We start from the raw sequence: 23,080 nt of genomic DNA, 5'->3' as shown, positions 1-23,080 counted from the left end.
ATATTCTGGACCTCTGTCCCTTTCGGGGCCCTCAGGAGCCGCAATTAAAAGTAGATTTTTCCTTCTGAGGTTGTCATTTATTTCCCTTAACCTATCCTCATGATCTTTTAATTGTTTTTCTATTTTTTCCCTCATTTTCCCTCCTTGCCATCAACTTGTCTTGTATGTCACTCACTTGTTCTTCTACCTCATTAACCCTTCTTGTTAGGACCCCTAGCTTGGTTGCATCTTATTTAATTTATTTTTAATTTCAGCCTGATTAGATCTCCATTTTGCAGTAACAAAGTCTCTAGAGTCCTTTATGCTTTTTTCTAGAGCCACCAGTAGCTTTATAATTGTGCTTCTGAATTGGCTTTCTGACATTGAATTGTAATCCAGATTTTGTAACTCTATGGGAGAGAGGACTATTTCTGATTCCTTCTTTTGAGGTGCATTTTTCCTTCTAGTCATTTTGCTCAGTGCAGAGTGGCCAAAAACAAGTTGTACTTGATAGAAGCACGAACTCTTCTCACTGTAGCATTCCAGGCTGTTCTCTCTTTAAATCTCAGACTGAATTCGTAGGTTTCAGGATGATTTGAAAGTTATCTAGGTACTTTGGTGGAGACAGGTGACTTGGGGACCCTACTCTTCCGCCATCTTGCCCCCTCCTCCAGAATACTCTAATTCTTAATAATGATTTAATGAGTGTGACATCCCCTGGAATTCTGGATTTGGCTGAAGGATACTAGAGGATAGGAAGCCTTTAGAATAACATTAAAATTTTGAAAACGTCTATGTTTGGTAACGGTGAGATGGTAATCACCTTGATTGCCACTTTAGAGGGTATAGGCTGTATACAGATTGCCTACTGGGGGATTGGAAAGACTCCAGACCATTCTTATAAATCCTCCTTCCTAATTCTTGGCATTGCTAAAGCTACAAAGAAAAACATGGGAGATTGCCACCACTAGATGGCAGGAAGCTTCTTGTAAACTTTTTCCAGTTTTTGTTTAGAGTTGTAAGCAATCAACTTTATTTTTTCTATTTTATTTTTTTTTAGCAATCAACTTTAGATTAATTTTCTTAGATTTCTTCTATAACTAAAAAAGATTTACCTCTACCCACCAGAAATGTTAACATTAGCCCCCTAAAATTCTAAGATTTTTCCATGTCAAATAATCCAAGTGCAATTGGTAGTTGTTACTATCCAAAATATGTGTCATTTTAATAAAAATATGTAAAATATTCATTATATTATATATACATATTAAAATCAGTAATTCTCCTTACTAGAGTACAGTTGTGTCAGACCTTTTATGACATATATCTATATTGTTCTTTGGCATTCAGGAAAAATTTCAAAATGGTATTAAGTCCTAGACATGTCATGAGCTAAAATATGAAAAAAGATATTGATAAATAATAGGAAAATAAGGACATCCCCTGTGGCTTTAGTGGTTTAGTGCTGCCTTTGGCCCAGGGCATGATCCTGGAGACCCAGGATTGAGTCCCATATCAGGCTTCCTGCATGGAGCCCGCTTCTCTCTCTGCCTGTGTCTCTGCCTCTCTCTCTCTGTGTGTGTCTCATGAATAAATAAAATCTTTAAAAATGATAATAATAGGAAAATAATATTATCATAGTTGAAACATTATAGTCTAAGCCCAAAAACCTGACTAAAAATTTCAGTGAATTAGTGTTTAGGTTAGTGGCTAATTTCAAGTAAATATATATATACAAATATCCATTTTCTACATTCCATGAATACCAAAATGTTACAAGTAAAAATGGCTTCCAAAAAACCCTAAATTAAGTAATTCATAAGATTAATATTTTAAGTACTTAATGAAATAAGTTATAAAATATTGCTGGGGGATAAAAGAAGAAGGCCTGAATAAATGCAGAAATGAACCATGTTCTAGGATTAAAAAGATCAATATTGTCAATATTGTATTTCTTCCTAAATCAATGTATAAAAGTAATGCATATATAATTACTTAGAATTCATAGCATTTGATAAAATCATTCTAGTTAATATCAATGAATAATTGACCTGGTTTCAAGAAAATTTGAGGAAGAATAGCAATGAGGATACTATTAAGATATTAAAATGTAACACTGATTTATAATGATAAACACAACTTGTTATTGAATGAATTTCAAAGGCATTATGCTGAGTGAAAGAAGCCATGCTCAAAAAGCTATTTACTACTCTGAACAGCAAAGAAAACAATCAGTAAACTAAAGGGAAACCTATGGAATGGGGCATGATATTTGCAAATGACATACCTGATAAAGAGTTAGTATCCAACATATATAAAAAAGGAATCCAACTCAAGCCAAAAAACCTCAAATAATACAATTACAAAGTGGTCAGAAGACATGAATAGATATTTTTCCAAAGAAGACATCCGGGTGGCTAATAGACACATGAAAAGAAAAGATCCCGAATATTACTCATCATCATGGGAATGCAAATCAAAACTATAGAGATACCACCTCACACCTGTCAAGAACGGCTAAAATTAACAACATAAGAAATAATAGGTGTAGGTGAGGATGTAGAAAAAGGGGAACCCTCTTAGAAATGCAAACTGGTGCAACCACTCTAGAAAACAGTATGGAGGTTCCTCAAATAATTAACAAAAGAACTACCCTAGGATCCAGCAATTGCACTACTAGATATTTATCCAAAGAAGGCAAAAATACTTAATTCAATATTTATACCATGACTATCTGTAACAGCCAAATTATGGAAACAGCCCAAGTGTCCATAGACTGATGAATGGATAGGAAGAAGGATATATATACAATGGAATATTACTCAGCCATAAAAAGAATAAAATATCACCATTTGCAATGACATGGGTGGAGCTAGAGAGTATTATGCTAAGCAAAATAAGTCAGTCAAAGAAAGAAAAATAACATGATTTCACTCATATGCAGACTTTAAGAAACAAAACAAATTAGCAAAGGGAAAAAAGAGAAAGAAAGGCAAACCATGAAACAGATTCTTGTCTATAGAGAATAAACTGATGGTTCCCAGAGAGGAGGTGGGTATGGGGATGGATAAGATAGGTGATAGAGATTAAGGGGGGCACTTGTGATGAGTACTTGGGGTTGTATGGAAGTGCTGAATCACTATGTGGTACACCTGAAACTGAGATTATATTGTATGTTAGCTAACTGGAATTTAAATAAAACTTTTTTAAAAAGCTACTCACCATATGATTCTGCTTATGTGATTAGTCTAGAAAAGGCAAACTAAGCATAAAAATCAGATCACTATTATCAGAGCCAGAAGATAGGAAAGAGGTGGGCCACAAAGGGGCACACGGGAATTTGAGGGTTGATGAAACTCCTCTATATTCTCACTGTGATGATTACATGACCATGCAATTGTCAAGACACAAAGAATTCTACACTAAGGAAAGTGAATTTGGGGGCACCTGGGTGCCTCAGCTGATTTAACATCTGACTCTTGATTTCAGCTCAGGTCATCATCCCAGGGTCCTGAGATCAAGCCCCAGGTCAGGCATGTACTGGTCATGGAGCCTGCTTAAGGTTCTGTCTCTCCCTCTTCCTCTGCCCCTCCACCATTCATGCATGCACACATTCTCTCTCCCTCAAAAAATAAATAATAAATAAATAAATAAGGTTATTTGCAATTTGTAAACTGTATTTTTAAAATAAAAATAAAAGCTTGATACTAATTACTAAGAATTGACTGTAGACTTCTCAGGAGTACCAATCATCTCTTCCCCTCTGTGGGCTCTGAATAAATTTACCCATGGATTCAGAAAAAAGGAAGAGACAAATATTAGTGTTATTACTGATAAACTTTTGTTGGACATGCAACCTTGTAATATAGTACTGTCCCTGCCACAATGTGGTTGCACACTTAGTTTACTCTTTCCAACCATGTAAGCTTCTTGAAACCCTGGATATACCTTCTGGCACATTGTGGGCTCACAATATATGTGAGGAATGGTTGGAGGACTGTGTCTGGGGCAACTAGTAAAAAAATGTTAATATACATTAACTAGGGATTATCTACAAAATGTATTTTCTAGCAGCAAACAATAGTTAATCAGACACTCAGCTAAATGGCTATGTGAGATGTCATCTGTGTGCATATTCTACATATAGATTCCCAATAATAACTACAACTATAATAGCAGCAATAATAACTTCAAGCATAATAGGAATAGTAATAATAACTATAAAAATGAAAACCATGCCAAAATAACAAAGAAACACAAATTTTTGTAGATAAATGAAGTACTTAAGGAGAATTTATTCATTCTTTCAAGTTACTTCAGAAGTAGTAAAGAGATCATTTAAATGTATGTCTTTTAGACTGTACTTGTCATGCCTTTAACCCTTGACAGTGACAAAAATGGGATTTGCTCTTTAACAACTACACCTACTGTTTCATTTTAGAGAACTTGAAACAGGTTAAAAGTTTATTTCTTAAAATGTCCATACAAGAGGTTATTTCTTCAGAAGCATCATCTACAAAGTGTGTTTTGAATTTATATGTCGAGTTCTTATCCTCTTTATGGCTGCTTTTACTTCCTGATTCCTTAATGTATAAATAATAGGATTTAAGAGAGGTGTGAAAATTGTATAAAACACGGAAAGAATTTTATCTACAGAATATCTGCTAAAGGGCCACACATAGATAAAGACACATGGGGCGAAGAAGAGAGTGACAACTGTGATGTGTGCTGACAGAGTGGAGAAGGCCTTGGCTGAACCACCAGCAGCACGGTGCCTGACTGAGTATATGATAACCACGTAGGAGACAAGCAAGAGGAGGAAGCAGATCAGAGACAGGAGGCCGCTGTCAGCAATAACCAGCAGTTGTAGCAGGTAGGTGTCCTCGCAGGCAAGTTTGATCACAAGGGGAAGGTCACAGAAAAAGCTGTCCACCACACTGGGACCACAGAAGGGCAAATGCAACATGAAAGCCATTTGACTAGACGAGTGCACAAAGCCAACTGCGTAGGAAGATAACAGCAGCCCAACGAGCACTCGTGGGCTCATTATGGTCATGTAATGGAGGGGTTTGCATATGGCAACATACCTGTCTATTGCCATGGCTACAAGCAACATCATCTCAGTCCCACCTAGGAGGTGCATGAAAAACATCTGAGAATAACATCCCCACCAAGAGATGGTCTTCTGTTTTCGGAGGAAGTCCATGATCATCTTAGGGGTAGCAAAAGAAGCTAGGATCATATCTATACAGGACAGATTGATAAGCAGAAAGTACATTGGTGTGTGAAGGTGTGAGTCAAATGTCACAGTGACCAAGATGAGGAGGTTGCCTAACACAATCCCGGCATAGACCACAGAGAATCCTACAAAGAACAAAATCTGAAGATTCTGAGATTTGGAAAGTCCAAGCAAAATGAATTCAGACACCACTGAATGGTTTGCACTTTCCATGTTGTCAAATTATCTCAATCATAATCAAATTGAGTGAGAATCGTGGGTGGAAAAGTTATGTATACAGAAAGGATGGCTCATGTTGGTGTCTAGTTTTGATATTTAGACTGGGTACCTGAACTTTAAGCACCTCTCACTTTTGGGAGATTTTGTTGGTCAGTGATTTCTGAAATGGCCCAGAGAAGTGTACCAAATAGCAAGGAGACTTCAGAATATATATTTCTGAAAGATAAAAATAGAAACAGCAGGTGAAATCACAATCATATAGGTTGTGAACTTGGAGTCCAAAGATCTTGATATAATACCTACCTGCAGTTACTAACTGGGGCAACATAGGACAAGTATCTCCTTTTGAGAGTTAAGGTTCCTCCTCAGTAAAATACATGATACTGAATGCCTCTTTGTGTTTTATAAAAATCTCCATAAATAAGATAATGATCATGGTGGGTTCTACATTCACAGACTAATATTGAGTTTCTTAACCTAGAAATGATAAATGTGGAAAATACAGCAAGAATTCTAAAGACCCATATTTTCAAAGTGATTCTGTTAAAGAACTATTAATTAAGCCTTAAATTAAGTTCTGTTTCTAAGCTTTTAGGTCATGAGAAATCTATGCTCCATTCTTGCATGAATCTTTCACAGCTCACAGTAGCATCAGTTATGGTCATTGCACACTTTGTAGAGTCAAACAATGTAATTATATATACATATATATATATCACATATATAATATGTAAATAATATATAATCTATTTAAAATAATAATATATAATCTATTTAATGTAATATAAAATCCATTTAAAATATTACATATATTGTAATATATACTTATATATAAATAATATATTTATTATATTAATAATATATAACTATTATTATATATTAATATATATCTCTTTTAGGATTTAAACAGAAAGTACCAAGGATGCACAAGTCCACAGCCAAATGGAACTGAACTTATCTCATTTTCTGTTTGTATTCATTCATTCTCTTATTTATGGCTATAAAGAGGATTGCTGGGCAGCCCTGGTGGTGCAGCGGTTTAGCGCCACCTGCAGCCCAGGGTGTGATCCTGGAGACCCGGGATGGAGTCCCATATCAGGCTCCCTGCGTGGAGCCTGCTTCTCTTCCTGCCTGTGTCACTGCCTCTCTCTTTCTCTGTGATTTTCATGAATAAAGAAATAAAATCTTAAAAAAAAAAAAGAGGATTGCTGTTTGGATTGCACATTTTTATTCGTCACAAGTTTCAAAATGACAAAATGAGATAGCCTGAGGTAACTGATTTATGTGGTTAATAGAAAAACAGTTTTTTCAATATAGTGATCTAAATTTGTGCCATAACTTTCCCATTACCCCATGCTTATAACGACAATGGTTTTACTGGTTTTGCTCTAAAAAATTTTTGTCATCACTAATGGTTCTCAATTATCTAGATTCTTATAAAGCAGTATATAAAGTATAACCTTCCTTTTGTGCCATTGATAATTACCAGAGTGGAGAAAATACTTTCATGGGAAAATGCCTCATGTTAATCCCAGGAATAGCCTTGTATCTCCTTTTCCTATATACCCATTCATTTCCTGTGATTTATATTCCCAAACATCAGAAACATAAGGAAGAAGCATCGTGATGCTGAACACTCTTTCTCTGAGACAATCCCATGGGTAAATTTTTCCAATGAGGGATCTATTTTTCCCTATGTTCACATAACCTCTAGTCAATTCCCTATTCTAAAAACTTTAGATTGATGCAGAGTCTTATTAAGTATGTAATATTAATATTTTTCCTCTTTCTTTCATTGGGTTAGCTTTATACAATTAGATTATAAATCTAATCATGAATTAAGGGCTTCAAAAATATTGGGCAACCCTGGTGGTCCAACGGTTTAGCCCCACCTTCAGCCTGGGGTGTGATCCTGGAGACCCGGGATCAAGTCCCATGTTGGGATCCCTGCACAGAGCCTGCTTCTCCCTCTGCCTGTCTCTCCCTCTCTCTCTCTGTCATGAATAAATAAATAAAATCTTTAAAAAATATTGATGCTATTATTGGACTCAGCTCAACTACTAGAAATCCTTTTTTTTAAACTACTAGAAATCTTAAACAAGTAAAAGTACTTAAGTGACTTATACACAAACACACTCCTTTCATCACTATTTATAATTTAAAAATATAGAAACTTTCTAAATAGCTAATGTATTCCATCTCTATGTTAAAGACCTGCTATGCATCCAGAATTATGCAATACACTGAAGGTATTTATGGACCAATTTTAATCAATGAAAAGGAAAGAGTAATTGGCCTATGTAGAACATTTTAAGTGATATATATTAGTGAGGCAGGAAAATGTTCATAATGTACTGTTAAATAGAAAAACCCTAAATGTGAAATTATTTACAAAGAATGATTAGACCTATTTAAAAAAAAAAAAGAAATGGTGAAAAGTATGCAAAGAAAAAAGAGGGCACTTCAAGAGAACACACTCAAGTAATAAAGATTGAATTGCACATTTTTCTTTCTACTTTTATCTATCATTCAATCTTCATTGTTGTCTATTACTTTAATAATGGAAAATAGAAATGCTCACAGAATAATGGAGCTAAATATTATTTATACCTACTACTGGACCAAACAAAATCTATAAAAAAGCAAACAGGTCGCTTAAAACAAAACAAAAGAAAACAAAACACAGTGATGGAACATGTCAAAGGGACACAGGAACCAACTAAAAGAACTCCCAAGTGACAAAGCTGGAACAATTTGGGTAATTCAAATAAATAAAGGAGCATTGGATTATAACCCAGAGTGTAAAATAAAGGTTCATGAGTCTACACTGGTATAAATAAATAATTCAACAAATAAGTGGAGAAGAGAAAAATTTCCCATGAAGGAGAATTTCAAATAATTTATGTAAATATTTCGAGTTCAAAGAGTGAAGCCTAGCACCCCACTCCTTAAGTGTTTCCTGTACATAACTTCCTTTCAAAGGAAAGTATAAGAGGAAGGTAAAAGGTTAATTTGAGATTGAAGAAGCATCACAAATACAGCCTCACCCAGGTGATAAAAGTCGACATTAGTTAACAATGGTTAATCTCTCTGTCAGTAGTACCCTTGATAGGATAAAATGGCACTTATCTCTGTGGTCTTCCCAAAATCTATAACCCCAGGCTAATCATTAGGAAATATCGACACATTCCAAAGCAGGGGCATCTTATAAGATACTCAACCAGTAACACTTAATACCTTCATGGTCATCAAAAATGAAGAGTCTGAGAAACTGTCACAGCTAAGAGGAGCCTGAGGAGACATGAGGACTAAATGCAATGTGGTATCCTGGGTGGGATCCTGGAACAGAGAAAAGGACATTAAGTAAAATCTGAGGAAATCTGAATAAAGTGTGGACTTTAGTTAATAATAGTGTATCAATACCAATTCATTAGTTGCATACTAGATGCAAGGTATATGGGAACTCCCTCTAATCTCTATGAAATTTTTCTGTAAATCTAACACTGTTCTAAAGATAAAGTTTGGGGGATCCCTGGTGGCTCAGCGGTTTGGCGCCTGCCTTCGGCTGAGGGCCTGATCCTGGAGACCCGGGATCGGGTCCCACATCGGGCTCCCTGAATGGAGCCTGCTTCTACCTCTGCCTGAGTCTCTGCCTCTCTCTATCTGTGTTTCTCATGAATGGATAAATAAAATCTTTAAAAAAAATAAAGATAAAGTTTGTTAGCAACAATAGAAATGTTAACTTTATCATTATTATTCCAAAAACATTCCGTGATAAGATACTAGTGATATATAACTATGAAATAGGTTTATTGAAACTCAAAGAATTTCTTTCTGCTTTTCATGTTTTGTTTGTTTTGATAGTATATTTTGTATTAATCTATAATTTTCCCTTACATCACAGTTCCTTTTTTCTTTATTCAAAGATTTATTTATTCATTCATTCATTCATTCATTCATTTAAGGGAGAGAGAGAGCACACACACACACACACAGAGGGAAGTGATGTGGGAGAGGGAGAAGAAGGCTCCTCACTGAGCAGGGAGCCTAGCATTACTTGGGGTTTGATCCTGGGACCCTGAGATCATGACGTAAGCTGAAGGCAGATGCTTAACTGACTGAGCCACCAGGTACCCCAAGCACATTTTCACATATAAGTTACTAACTGTACATTATAGACACACACACACACACACACACACACACTTATACACACATTCTCCTCCACACATTCCCTAGAAGGGTGGAGGGAGCAAGGGTCAAGAGAAAAAAGAGAAGTTTGTTTTTGACATTTGACATCTGACCAGCATTCCCTCTTCCTGCGGAAGCAAAGTTCCTTAACTTTCTTCTTACTGTAAATGATTTTCTGACTATTCTAAAATGGCTGAGAAGAAAGGTATATAAACCTTGAAATCAACAGACTAGTGTATAGACTCAAGAGCAGTTAAACTATTAGAAGTGGAAATTTACTCACAGGAGATCATATGAATCAAAATTATGAAGAAAAAAGACAAATCATGATTGATGTACTAGTTGCTTGATCTACAGGAACAATCCATCCAACTACTTAAGAAAAAAGGATTGATTTAGACTATAAAAATGTATTTTCTAAAAAGCACTTGTAATCTTAATACAGAAGAATATGAAATGAAAGCAATTAAGGCTTAGGTCTGACTTGCCAAAAATAATGCTGTTGTCCACATTACACCGGTCAACTAGCTGATTTTCGTTTGCTTGCCTGTTGACCAGAACAGGACAGATTGAAGTATTAGGTCTGGGAGGTTTATAAGCACAAGAAATAACCCATTTCTTTGAAAACAAAGAATCATTCAGCCACTTACTTCCTGAGGAGCCCCTCGCATGGATTGGAAATGCTCTTGAATGTTTATTGGGAATAACATTGACATCATGAAGTTTGACATGGAAACTCATTGGTAGATGGAAAATGAAATGAAGTGTAACAAAGTGTGCTCAATATTTGATTTGATCCACGTTACCACCTTTACAATGAGAAGATGCTGTGTTTATATGATGACTAGAATAATGCCTTCCAGAACTCTCTAATGTTCTTATAGTGTACAGCTTCTAAAGGACTCTTCACATTTGATTCTACGCTATGAACAATGGGATTAAATGTCACAACCTAGAAATGGTTCCATATTGTTTTAATGTATGTTAAAGTTTCCCCTATGACTTACCAGTTCTGCAGCATTTCAGAACATTCCTTGAGTCAGACATACTAAAATCTGGAGAGCTTCTCTTTCCAAAAACAATGGTATTTCCCGGAAATAATGACAAATAGGAATATTTCCTCTAAAATAAGTCATATATATATATTGAGAAGGTGGTAATAAAGAAATGACGTATTTTGGGACCCGACAATACCCAACTGATTATCAAGCACCAATGGGAATCATTAAAGATGCCATGCTGCTTTGGCTGTACTACAACAGAGAAAACTTTTTCTGGCATGGCCTACTTGCCAAAATTAATATGTTTTATCAAGGAAATATGAAACCACTACCAGGTGTGCTCTAATATGGAAATTACTTGAAGAATATTACAAAGGATCAATCACAAACACATAACTGCATTTACTGTATATTAACCTTAGGCCTGGCACTACTGTAAGCATAACTGGGCCTATCAAAACAGGAAAGACAAAGATATCAAGCCGGGAACTGTAGTCCCATTACTTCCTTAATCCCACCTCCAGTTCCGGGAAACAATGTTTGCTGCAGAGTATCCCCTGGACTCTCTTCCATATCCAATTGAGAAATACATTCATCCAATATGACTAGCTGGACGTTCATGACTCTCCACTTCTATTTGATGTAACTTGAAATTGCCTGTACCATTTTCAGTGAGACCACTTCTCCAAGAGTGACAAGACATGCAATACAATCAACTAACCTGATGTTTCTTGGGTCCTTTTTGTGGATCAGCAATAGTCCAGTGCCTTTCCTGATCAGAGGAATTACTGCATGTGAAATACAATGATAGACTCCCTGAAATACAATGATAAACCTTTCCCTGTATTCTTGGCGCTGCTTCTGTAAAACTGTTATGGAGTCATGTATCACAGTTACTGACTCAGGAAATGAACAGGTGAGCCCAGTGTGGTGATGGGGCCAAATGCTCTGTCCCAGGGAATCCTGACAGTGTTGCACAAATTGAGAGCATAGATCCTGCCTGGGTTTGCCAACACTACTGCCAAACAAATTCAGATGAACTCATGGCAAGAGAAGCCATAGCTCAAGAGATAAGGGTTTGGAAGAGAGGGAAGACTTTAGTTTGGGTGCTGCAGCTAGGTGAGGTGGCAAGCTTGAGCCTTCACAACAGGCCCCTCTGCCTGCAGGATGGATGCCTACAGTTTTCTAGGAGAGGTTTAGGAGGAAATCTGCAAGAGAACAGGCAGGGAGCACATGATCCCAGGTAGAGGTTGGTACATGTTTAGCCCTGGTCATGAGCAGGGAAGAGGACCGGGGGTGGGGGATGTCTTCTAGGCATTCCATTGCTATGAGATGGGGCTGATTTGGTCTGGAGGATGGAATGTTTCCCTCATTGTCAATGCCTCAGGGAAGTGCAATAAGAGATAATGTCAGGGTCCAGAGTCCAGCAAGAAGACCTGCTAAGAAGAGCATTAGCAAGTCCTAGAGCTGAATAGGTGTCAGTTCCATTGAATTCCCATTTTTAGATCCCTGGGGCTTCTGCAAGGGGTCCAGATGATCCATCTGCTGCTTCTGTGCAGGCCCTTGTCTTCAGAGAAATATGCCTAAAATCATCATCAGGTGACTTCTCTCCATGGCACTGAGATAAGTCCACAGTGTGCAGACGAGTGGCTTTAGTGGGTCTGAGAGAAGTACACCCACCTTTTCTGTTTGGATGTTTCCATGTTATCTTATCTCATCATCCCTCACAGATGGTTCAGGAATCCCTAAAATATCTGACAAAAACCTTAGCATTCCAACCTCCTGCCTAGTACCATGTCTTTTTTGGGTGGTTCCTACATGACTTGTCTTAATCTTCCTCTACATTCCCATAAGTGTGTGCAAGGTTGAATGTATGAAATGAGGGGGGTTTACTTTCCAATTACCTACAGCCAATTTACTTGCCCAAATGGCAAGACCCCTGGCTTAAGTGACTCTCAACATCTAAAGGTTTCACGAGCCATGAGCCTGATTCCTCCTTGAATATGAAGTAAGGGGCACTTGACAGCACCCCCCCCCCCCATGAAGATCTCCCCTTACTTTCTTCATCAGGGTTTGACTGGCTTCAGGCCTTCCTGGGGCTGATTTATAAAGAACAACAGCCTTCACTCTGGAAACTATACCAAAAACCAAGCAGTGTGTTTCGATTTGACCAGGAAAGGACCAAGTGATTTAAACCTGGGGTAGGTCCAAGTTAGTAGCCACTAGACAGGCATGATTATTTTAGGAACTGCTTTGTTTCTCTTTCTCTTCCTTCCTTCACTCTTTCTCTCCTTCCTTCCTTTCTTCCTTCCTTCCTTCCTTCCTTCCTTCCTTCCTTCCTTCCTCCCTCCCTCCCTCCCTCCCTCCCTCCTTCTTCCTTCCTTCCTTCCTTCCTTCCTTCCTTCCTTCCTTCCTTCCTTCCTCCTTCCTTCCTTCCTTCCTTCCTTCTTCCTTTCATTCTGTTATTCTATCATTCCAACCCACTTCCTCTTTTTCATGGTTCCTCTAGAGTTTATATTATGAAATTTTAAATGATCACATTCTAGTCCCTTCAAATAATATTATACCATTTCACATGTAACATGCTCAAGTTCTCTACCCTCTTACTCCTACTGTATTGTCATGTCATACTTTTATTTGTATGTATTACAAATGTAATAAATTGTCATTACAGCTTCATCTAATATTTCTGATGGCCATTAAATATTTAATCTTTTATTTACTCAAAAATATCTTTATTTTATCTTAAGTTTGAAAAGAACTTCGGGGGGCTCCCTGGGTGGCGCAGCAGTTTGGCGCCTGCCTTTGGCCCAGGGCACGATCCTGGAGACCCAGGATCGAGTCCCACATCGGGCTCCCTGCATGGAGCCTGCTTCTCCCTCTGCCTGTGTCTCTGCCTCTCTCTCTCTCTCTCTCTGTGTGACTATCATGAATAAATAAAAATTAAAAAAAAAAGAAAAGAACTTCAGTATAGAATTCTACTTTGAGAGGGTTTTTTTTTGTGTGTGTGTGTGTTTTAAAGATAGTGTTCATAGTTGCTGAAAAAAGTCTAGAGCTGTCAATTCCTGGTTCTTCTGTATATAAGGTATTTTTTCCTCTGACAGATTTAAGATTTTATAAATTGCTCAATTTCAGCATTTATGTCTTGAAGTGATTTTCCTTTTTTTTTCCTAAGGCATTCAAACCTAATTTTGTTCTGTGAATTTACACTTTTCATAGAATTTTTAAAATGTTATTTCTTCAAATATCTTTTTCTGTCATCCCTGAATTCAGTACCATAATGTGTTAGATCACTTGATATTTTTTTAGGTCACCAAGGCTCTGTTTTTTTTTCCACATTTTTTGGGGGGGTGCTTTTGCTTTAACTTAAGTGGTTCCTATTTCCTTTCCAGATATTTCTCTTATTAATGTTTCTCTTTGTCTTTGAAATGGAATTTCTCAGTTTCTATATTGTATTTTATAGCCCTAAAAATTTCATTTCACTCTTTTTTTACATCTTGTATTTTTTTTCTCTAATGTTTATCTTTTCTTATAAATTTCTGACTATTTAAAGATATGGATTTTTAGAATTTTAAAATTCCATCATCTAAATATTTCTAAATATGGTTATCTTGGCTATTTTTCTCTTGGTTATAGGTCATAACTTTTCTTGCAATCATTATTAATACTTTATATTTAAAATTCTGTTCATGTTTTTAAATTTAATATTTAAATATTTATACTTGTATTTATTATTGATTTAATGGGATATATCAGTAGTTCCCAATCAAGGAACTTTGCAATATATGAGGACTTTTTGTATGTCACTCATAGGGACTACTCTTGTCATGTATTTATAGAGGCCAAGAATGCAGCTAAATATCAAACTATGCTCAAGGCAATCTTCCACAAAACAGAATCATCAAGCCTAAAACATCAATGGTGCCAAGGTTAAGAAACTCTGCCATACATTATGAGTATTACATTATATTTTAATATATTTTTAAAATATGAACATTGTTGGAAGTTTGTATTTGAAATGTTTTCTTTGGTACATATCACCTCTTCATTTCCTTTTATATACATTTTTACTTAAATTCCAATTAGTTAATATACTGTGTCATATTAGTTTCAGGTGTACAATATAGTAATTTAACAATTCCATTCAACACCAATTGCTCATCACAACAAGTGCACTCCTCAATCCCCATCACCCATTTCACTCATCCTCCCATGTACCTCTCCTCTGGTGACTATAAGTGTGTTCTCTATAGTTAAGAGTGTTTCTTGGTTTGCCTCTCTCTCTTGGCAAGTACTCACAAGCTTTGGACACAAAGAGGTTAGTAGATACTTTACAACAGGAAATATTCAGAAAGTTAGTAACTATATGAAAAGATGTTCTACATCATGATGTTCTTCATCATGAATCAGGGAAATACAAATTAAGCCACTATGAGGATTGCAATGTATCTTAAAAAAATGCTCAAATTAAAAAGGCTTCAGAATACCAAAATCTGGTAAGGATGTAGAACAACCAGAACTCTTTACACTGCTAGTAGGAGTGAAAATCAGTACAACTATGTGCAACTTTCTGGCACTTTCTAAAAGACACATCTACCCCATGATTCAGTAATTCTACTCCAAGTTATATATCTAAGACTAATGAGTGATTATGCCCCTAAGTAATATACAAGAATGACTATAGCAGCTGTGGAAATAATACAGGAACTCCATTAATAAATATGTTATTTTCTTAAGTGTCTGAGCTACAAATGTATGAAATAATCAATGGGTGAAATAATAAATTCAGGTATGACAAAAATAATGTGGTTTTAGATACTGCTGACCAAGATGTTCACTGAAATACTAACAAAGTAGACAATTAGACAAAATAGTTGATTGAATAGGTCTTTTGTTGACTACATAAACACAGGCAGCCCAATATGAGAGAGAAGAAATTCTTAACTATTGCTTAACAAGGAAGAGATCAAATAAACAAAGGCAAATTGGCATCATTTTAATCATGAAATATTCTGGCACAATGCAATAACAACAGAACTTGCAAATCCAAGAGGAACTAATTATAGAGGAAAATTAGAAGTGTCAGAGAGACATGTCTCTTAGGAATCAGTTATCTCCAGTATTTCCAAGTAAATGGTATTCTTCTCTTCACCCTTATTCAGATGATAGTACTACGGAAACAGGTTTTTGTGACCATCAAAGTTTTACAGGAATTTTTCTACAATAAAATGAAATATAATAAATGAATCTTATCTCTATGTTTCTAAATTCTTCTTACATTGGAGTTTTTAAAATTCAAAGTTATCTACATTTTAAAGAGACACTCAGTTTGCATATCTGTGTCTGTTCATGGAAACATGAATATTTGATTGGTAAGGCCTTATTTCTGTATCATTTTTATGGGGAAAAACTATGCACTAATGAGAGATCCTAACTAATCTAGCTTGCAAAATGTATGGCTTTTAATTGCTGAGGGAATTCATTTATAAGATGCAAGGTTTTCCCAGGGTCATTAATTGACAAATTCCCCATGTTGTCTTCTGCAATTCCAAAATAAAAGAGAGTGCTACTTCCTTAGAACGGGGACACAGAAAAGGAACATGGAAGGAAGTGGGGACAAGTGAAGGAGTTGTAGGGACTTTCAGTCACAACTCCAAAAGCAAGGAAAAGGTATGGAGAAGAAAAGCTAAAAATTTTTCTATGTTTGCATTTCATTAAATAAATTATTTATTTAAAAATTTCCAATTTCAAATGTAGAATATGTTTAATATACAATTTTTGGGATAATACAATAAAAATAGAGAAAAATATACACCAGATGTATAATTATGCCACCCAAAATAAACACTGAAACTCTTTGATGTGTGTGACCTCAGGCTACATTTTACTGAAATATACTCTCTTTTTCACATATTCAAACATTATTCATATCTTTTCTTAAACATTTTGTATTTTACCTTGGCTTATTTTTATATAGGGCTCTTGAAATTTTCCATAACAATTTATAAGAATTTGATATTAAGGAATATTAATATTAGATGCTTGGCTATTTTCTCCAGTTCAGCTTTGCCTCTTAGAATTAGAATATGTTTTTGAGGTAAGAGAGAGCTTGCTCATCTTCACTGAATAAAATAGAGTAATCTGAACTTCCGTGGCTTCTGCCTTTGTCATGATCATAAGCCAATACTATAAAATACCACAAAGCATGCAATTCACTTCTATACTTCTATCCTTTATTGCTTAAACTGTTATTATTTAGAGTATTTGAATTCATTTTTATTCAAGACTATGTAACCCACCAGCCCAAGCATTCCTAAGTAACTGTGACTTTATCCTAAGCAGTATATTTTCAGTATATGACTGTTTCACTAAAGTCTTAGTTTTTTTAACATTTTATTTATTTATTCATAGAGACACAGAGAGAGAGGGGGCAGAGGCACAGGCAGAAGGAGAAGCAGGCTCCATGCAGGGAGCCCGATGTGGGACACGATCCAGGGTCCCCAGGATCACACCCCAGGCAGCAGGCGGTGCTAAACCGCTGTGCCACTGGGGCTGCCCAAGTCTTAGTTTTTTTTATATTTATTTATTATTCTGTCTATCCTTAGGAAAGTAAAGTATCTTTCCACTTCCCTAGCTCTATAACACAACTTAATATCAATAGACTTGTCTCCCTCATTGTTCTCCTTTTCTAGTTTTCCTAAGAATTTTCAGAGGACTCTTTGGAAGGGCTGGTGGGAAAAGAGGGTGGAAGACATCTTTTTGGCCATTCTGCACTGAGCAAAATGACTAGAAGGAAAACCTCACCTCAAAAGAAAGAATCAGAAACAGTCCTCTCTCCCACAGAGTTACAAAATCTGGATTACAATTCAATGTCAGAAAGCCAATTCAGAAGCACTATTATACAGCTATTGGTGACTCTAGAAAAAAGCATAAAGGACTCAAGAAACTTCAAGCCTGCAGAATTTAAATCCAATCAGGCAAAAATTAAAAATCAATTGAATGAGATGCAATTCAAACTAGAAGTCCTAATCACGAGGGTTAATGAGGAGGAAAAACGAGTGAGTGACATAGAAGACAAATTAATGTCAAAGAGGGAAACTGAGGAAAAAAGAGAGAGACAATTAAAAGACCATGAAGACAGATTAAGGGAAATAAACGACAGCCTGAGGAAGAAAAATCTACGTTTAACTGGGGTTCCCAAGGGCGCCGAAAGGGCCAGAGGGCCAGAATATGTATTTGAACAAATCATAGCTGAAAACTTTCCTAATCTGGGAAGGGAAACAGGCATTCAGATCCAGGAAATAGAGAGATCCCCCCTAAAATCAATAAAAAGCGTTCAACACCTCGACGTCTACTAGTTAAACTTGCAAATTCCAAAGATAAAGAGAAGATCCTTAAAGCAGCAAGAGACAAGAAATCCCTGACTTTAATGGGAAGGAGTATTAGGGTAACAGCAGACCTCTCCACAGAGACCTGGCAGGCCAGAAAGGGCTGGCAGGATATATTCAGGGTCCTAAATGAGAAGAACCTGCAACCAAGAATACTTTATCCAGCAAGGCTCTCATTCAAAATGGAAGGGGAGATAAAGAGCTTCCAAGACAGGCAGGAACTGAAAGAATATGTGACCTCCAAACGAGCTCTGCAAGAAATTTTAAGGGGGACTCTTAAAATTCCCCTTTAAGAAGAAGTCCAGTGGAACAATCCACAAAAACAAGGACTGAATAGATATCATATTGACACTAAACTCATATCTTTCAATAGTAACTCTGAATGTGAACAGGCTTAAAGACCCCATCAAAAGGCGAGGGTTTCAGACTGGCTAAAAAAGCAGGACCCATCTATTTGCTGTCTACAAGAGACTCATTTTAGACAGAAGGACACCTACAGCCTGAAAATAAAAGGTTGGAGAACCGTTTACCATTCAAATGGTCCTCAAAAGAAAGCAGGGGTAGCCACCCTCATGTCAGATAAACTAAAATATACCCGGAAGACTGTAGTGAGAGACGAAGAGGGACACTATATCATACTTAAAGGATCTATCCAATAAGAGGACTTAACAATCCTCAATATATATGACCCGAATGTGGGAGCTCCCAAATATTTAAATCAATTAATAACCAAAGTGAAGAAATACTTATATAATAATACACTTATACTTGTTGACTTTAATGTAGCTCTTTCTATACTCGATAGGTCTTCTAAGCACAACATCTCCAAAAAAAAAAAAAAGAGCTTTAAATGATACACTGGACCAGATGGATTTCAAGATATCTAAAGAACTTTATATCCAATCTCAACTGAATACACATTCTTCTCAAGTGCACATGGAATTTTCTTCAGAATAGACCATTATACTGGGTCACAAATCGGGTCTGAACCAATACCAAAAGATTGGGATCGTCCCCTGCATATTCTCAGACCATAATGCCTTGAAATTAGAACTAAATCACAACAAGAAGTTTGGAAGGACCTCAAACACGTGGAGGTTAAGGACCATCCTGCTAAAAGATGAAAGGGTCAACCAGGAAATTAAGGAAGAATTAAAAAGATTCATGGAAACTAATGAGAATGAAGATGCAAGCATTAAAAATTTTTGGGACGCAGCAAAAACAGTCCTAAGGGGGAAATACATCGCAATAAAAGCGATTTTTTCCATTCAAAAACTGGAAAGAACTCAAATACAAAAGCTAACCTTACACATAAAGGAACTAGAGATAAAACAGCAAATAGATCCTACACCCAGGAGAAGAAGAGATTTAATAAAGATTCGAGCGGAACTCAACGAACTCGAGACCAGAAGAACTGTGGAACAGATCAACAAAACCAGGAGTTGGTTCTTTGAAAGAATTAATAAGATAGATAAACCATTAGCCAGCCTTATTAAAAAGAAGAGAGAGAAGACTCAAATTAATAAAATCATGAATGAGAAAGGAGAGATCACTACCAACACCAAGGAAATACAAACGATTTTAAAAACATATTATGAACAGCTATACGCCAATAAATTAGGCAATCTAGAAGAAATTGATGCATTCCTAGAAAGCCACAAACTACCAAAACTGGAACAGGAAGAAATAGAAAACCTGAACAGGCCAATAACCAGGGAGGAAATTGAAGCAGTCATCAAAAACCTCCCAAGACACAAGAGTCCAGGGCCAGATGGCTTCCCTGGTGAATTCTATCAAACGTTTAAAGAAGAAACCATACCTATTCTACTAAAGCTGTTTGGAAAGGTAGAAAGAGATGGAGTACTTCCAAATTCGTTCTATGAGGCCAGCATCACCTTAATTCCAAAATCAGACAAAGACTCCACCAAAAAGGAGAATTACAGACCAATATCCCTGGTGAACATGGATGCAAAAATTCTCAACAAGATACTAGCCAATAGGATCCAACAACACATTAAGAAAATTATTCACCATGACCAAGTAGGATTTATCCCCGGGACACAAGGCTGGTTCAACACTCGTAAAACAATCAATGTGATTCATCATATCAGCAAGAGCAAAACCAAGAACCATATGATCCTCTCATTAGATGCAGAGAAAGCATTTGACAAAATACAGCATCCATTCCTGATCAAAACCCTTCAGAGTGTAGGGATAGAGGGAACATTCCTCAACATCTTAAAAGCCATCTATGAGAAGCCCACAGCAAATATAATTCTCAATGAGGAAGCACTGGGAGCCTTTCCCCTAAGATCAGGAACAAGACAGGGATGTCCACTCTCACCACTGCTATTCAACATAGTATTAGAAGTCCTAGCCTCAGACAACAAAAAGACATTAAAGGCATTCAAATTGGCAAAGAAGAAGTCAAACTCTCCCTCTTGGCAGATGACATGATACTCTACATAGAAAATCCAAAGGCATCCACCACAAGATTGCTAGAACTCATACAGCAATTTGGTAGCGTGGCAGGCTACAAAATCAATGCCCAGAAATCAGTGGCATTTCTATACACTAACAATGAGACTGAAGAAACAGAAATTAAGGAGTCAATCCCATTGACAATTGCACCCAAAAGCATAAGATACCTAGGAATAAACCTAACCAAAGAGGTAAAAGATCTATACCCTAAAAACTATGGAACACTTCTGAAAGAAAGTGAGGAAGATAGAAAGAGATGGAAAAATATTCCATGCTCATGGATTGGCAGAATTAATATTGTGAAAATGTCAATGTTACCCAGGGCAATGTACACGTTTAATGCAACCCTATCAAAATACCATGGACTTTCTTCAGAGAGTTAGAACAAATTATTTTAAGATTTGTGTGGAATAGAAAAGACCCCAAATAGCCAGGGGAATTTTAAGAAAGAAAACCATAGCAGGGGGCATCACAAGGCCATATTTCAGGTTGTACTACAAAGCCGTGGTCATCAAGACAGTGTGGTACTGGCACAAAAACAGACACATAGATCAATGGAACAGAATAGAGAACCAGAGGTGGACCCTGAACTTTACTTTATGGTCAACTAATATTCCATTAAGGATGGAAAGACTATCCACTGGAAGAAAGACAGTCTCTTCAATAAATGGTGCTGGGAAAATTGTACATCCACATGCAGAAGAATGAAACTAGATCACTCTCTTTCACCATACACAAAGATAAACTCAAAATGGATGAAAGATCTAAATGTGAGACAAGAGTCCATCAAAATCCTAGAGGAGAACGCAGGCAACACCATTTTTGAACTCAGCCACAGTAACTTCTTGCAAGATACATCCATGATGGCAAAAGAAACAAAAGCAAAAATGAACTATTGGGATTTCATCAAGATAAGAAGCTTTTGCACAGCAAAGGATACAGTCAACAAAACTGAAAGACAACCTACAGAATGGGAGAAGATATTTGCAAATGATGCATCACATAAAGGGCTAGTTTCCAAAATCTATAAAGAACTTTTTAAACTCAACACCAAAGAAACAAACAATCCAATCATGAAATGGGCAAAAGACATGAAGAGAAATCTCACAGAGGAAGACATAGACATGGCCAACAGGAACCTGAGAAAATGCTCTGCATCACTTGCCATCAGGGAAATACAAATCAAAACCACAATGAGTTACCACCTCACACCAGTGAGAATGGGGAAAATTAACAAGGCAGGAAACCACAAATGTTGGAGAGGATGCGGAGAAAAGGGAACCGTCTTACACTCTTGGTGGGAATGTGAACTGGTGCAGCCACTCTGGAAAACTGCGTGGAGGTTCCTCAAAGAGTTAAAAATATACCTTCCCTATGACCCAGCAATTGCAGTGTTGGGGATTTACCCCAAAGATACAGATGCAATGAAATGCCGGGACACCTGCATCCCGATGTTTCTAGCAGCAATATCCACAATAGCCAAACTGTGGAAGGAGCCTCGGTGTCCATCGAAAGATGAATGGATAAAAGATGTGGTTTATGTATACAATGGAATATTCCTCAGCAATTAGAAACGACAAATACCCACCATTTGCTTCAACGTGGATGGCACTGGAGGGCATTAAGCTGAGTGAAGTAAGTCAATCAGAGAAGGACAAACATTATATGTTCTCATTCATTTGGGGAATATAAATAATAGTGAAAGAGAATTTAAGGGAAGGGAGAAGAAATGTGTGGGAAATATCAGAAAGGGAGACAGAACATAAAGACTCCTAACTCTTTTTTTTTTTAAAGGTTTTTTATTTATTTACGATAGTCACAGAGAGAGAGAGAGAGAGGCAGAGACACAGGCAGAGGGAGAAGCAGGTCCCATGCACCGGGAGCCCGACGTGGGACTCGATCCGGGGTCTCCAGGATCGCGCCCTGGGCCAAAGGCAGGCGCCAAACCGCTGCGCCACCCAGGGATCCCAAGACTCCTAACTCTTATAAACGAACTAGGGGTGGTGGAAGGGGAGGCGGGCCCGGGGTGAGGGTGAATGGGTGATGGGCACTGAGGGGGGCACTTGACAGGATGAGCACTGGGTGTTATTCTGTATGTTGGCAAATTGAACACCAATAAAAAATAAATTTGTTATAAAAAAATATCTATACTACCCAATGCAATCTACACATTTAATACAATCCCTATCAAAATAACAGCGGGGAGGCGGGGCAAGCTGGTGGAGGAGTAGTGTCCTCAAATCACCTGTCCCCACCAACTTACCTGGATGACTTTCAAATCATCCTGAACACCTATGTATTCGACCTGAGATTTAAAGAAAGAACAGTGGGAAGCAATGAAGAGAAGGGTTTTTGCCTCTAGCATGGTAGGATGGAAGAAAAAAATAAAAAAGAATCAAGTGGGGTAGGGTCCCCATGAAGAGCCGGGTTAAAGCACGGTGTTCATGGTGTTGAAAGCCTCTGGACCAGGACAGCCCAGCCCCAAAGAAGGGGGAACTTTAAAAATCCTCATTGCATTCTTTCCCGACAGGAAAGTGCTTAGCAGGGAAATTGGGCAGAATCACAGGAGGGGCAACGAAGCC

The 23,080-nt window shown here is 37.1% G+C and overlaps 1 protein-coding gene across 1 annotated transcript; it reads right to left on the bottom strand.

The window, feature by feature from the left end:
• Window positions 1-4,492: 4,492 nt before the first annotated feature.
• On the bottom strand, window positions 4,493-5,431 carry LOC129514079 (olfactory receptor 4K13). The gene has a single exon (XM_055332645.1). It carries the CDS (start codon window positions 5,429-5,431, stop codon window positions 4,493-4,495), a length of 939 nt encoding a protein of 312 aa, XP_055188620.1.
• Window positions 5,432-23,080: the final 17,649 nt, after the last annotated feature.

The sequence above is a fragment of the Nyctereutes procyonoides genome, unplaced genomic scaffold (genome assembly GCF_905146905.1).
Source record: "Nyctereutes procyonoides isolate TBG_1078 unplaced genomic scaffold, NYPRO_anot_genome, whole genome shotgun sequence".
In the NCBI taxonomy this organism is placed as follows: domain Eukaryota; kingdom Metazoa; phylum Chordata; class Mammalia; order Carnivora; family Canidae; genus Nyctereutes; species Nyctereutes procyonoides.
The sequence above is the reverse complement of the archived record's forward strand: the minus strand, read 5'-3'. Positions and strand labels throughout refer to the sequence as shown.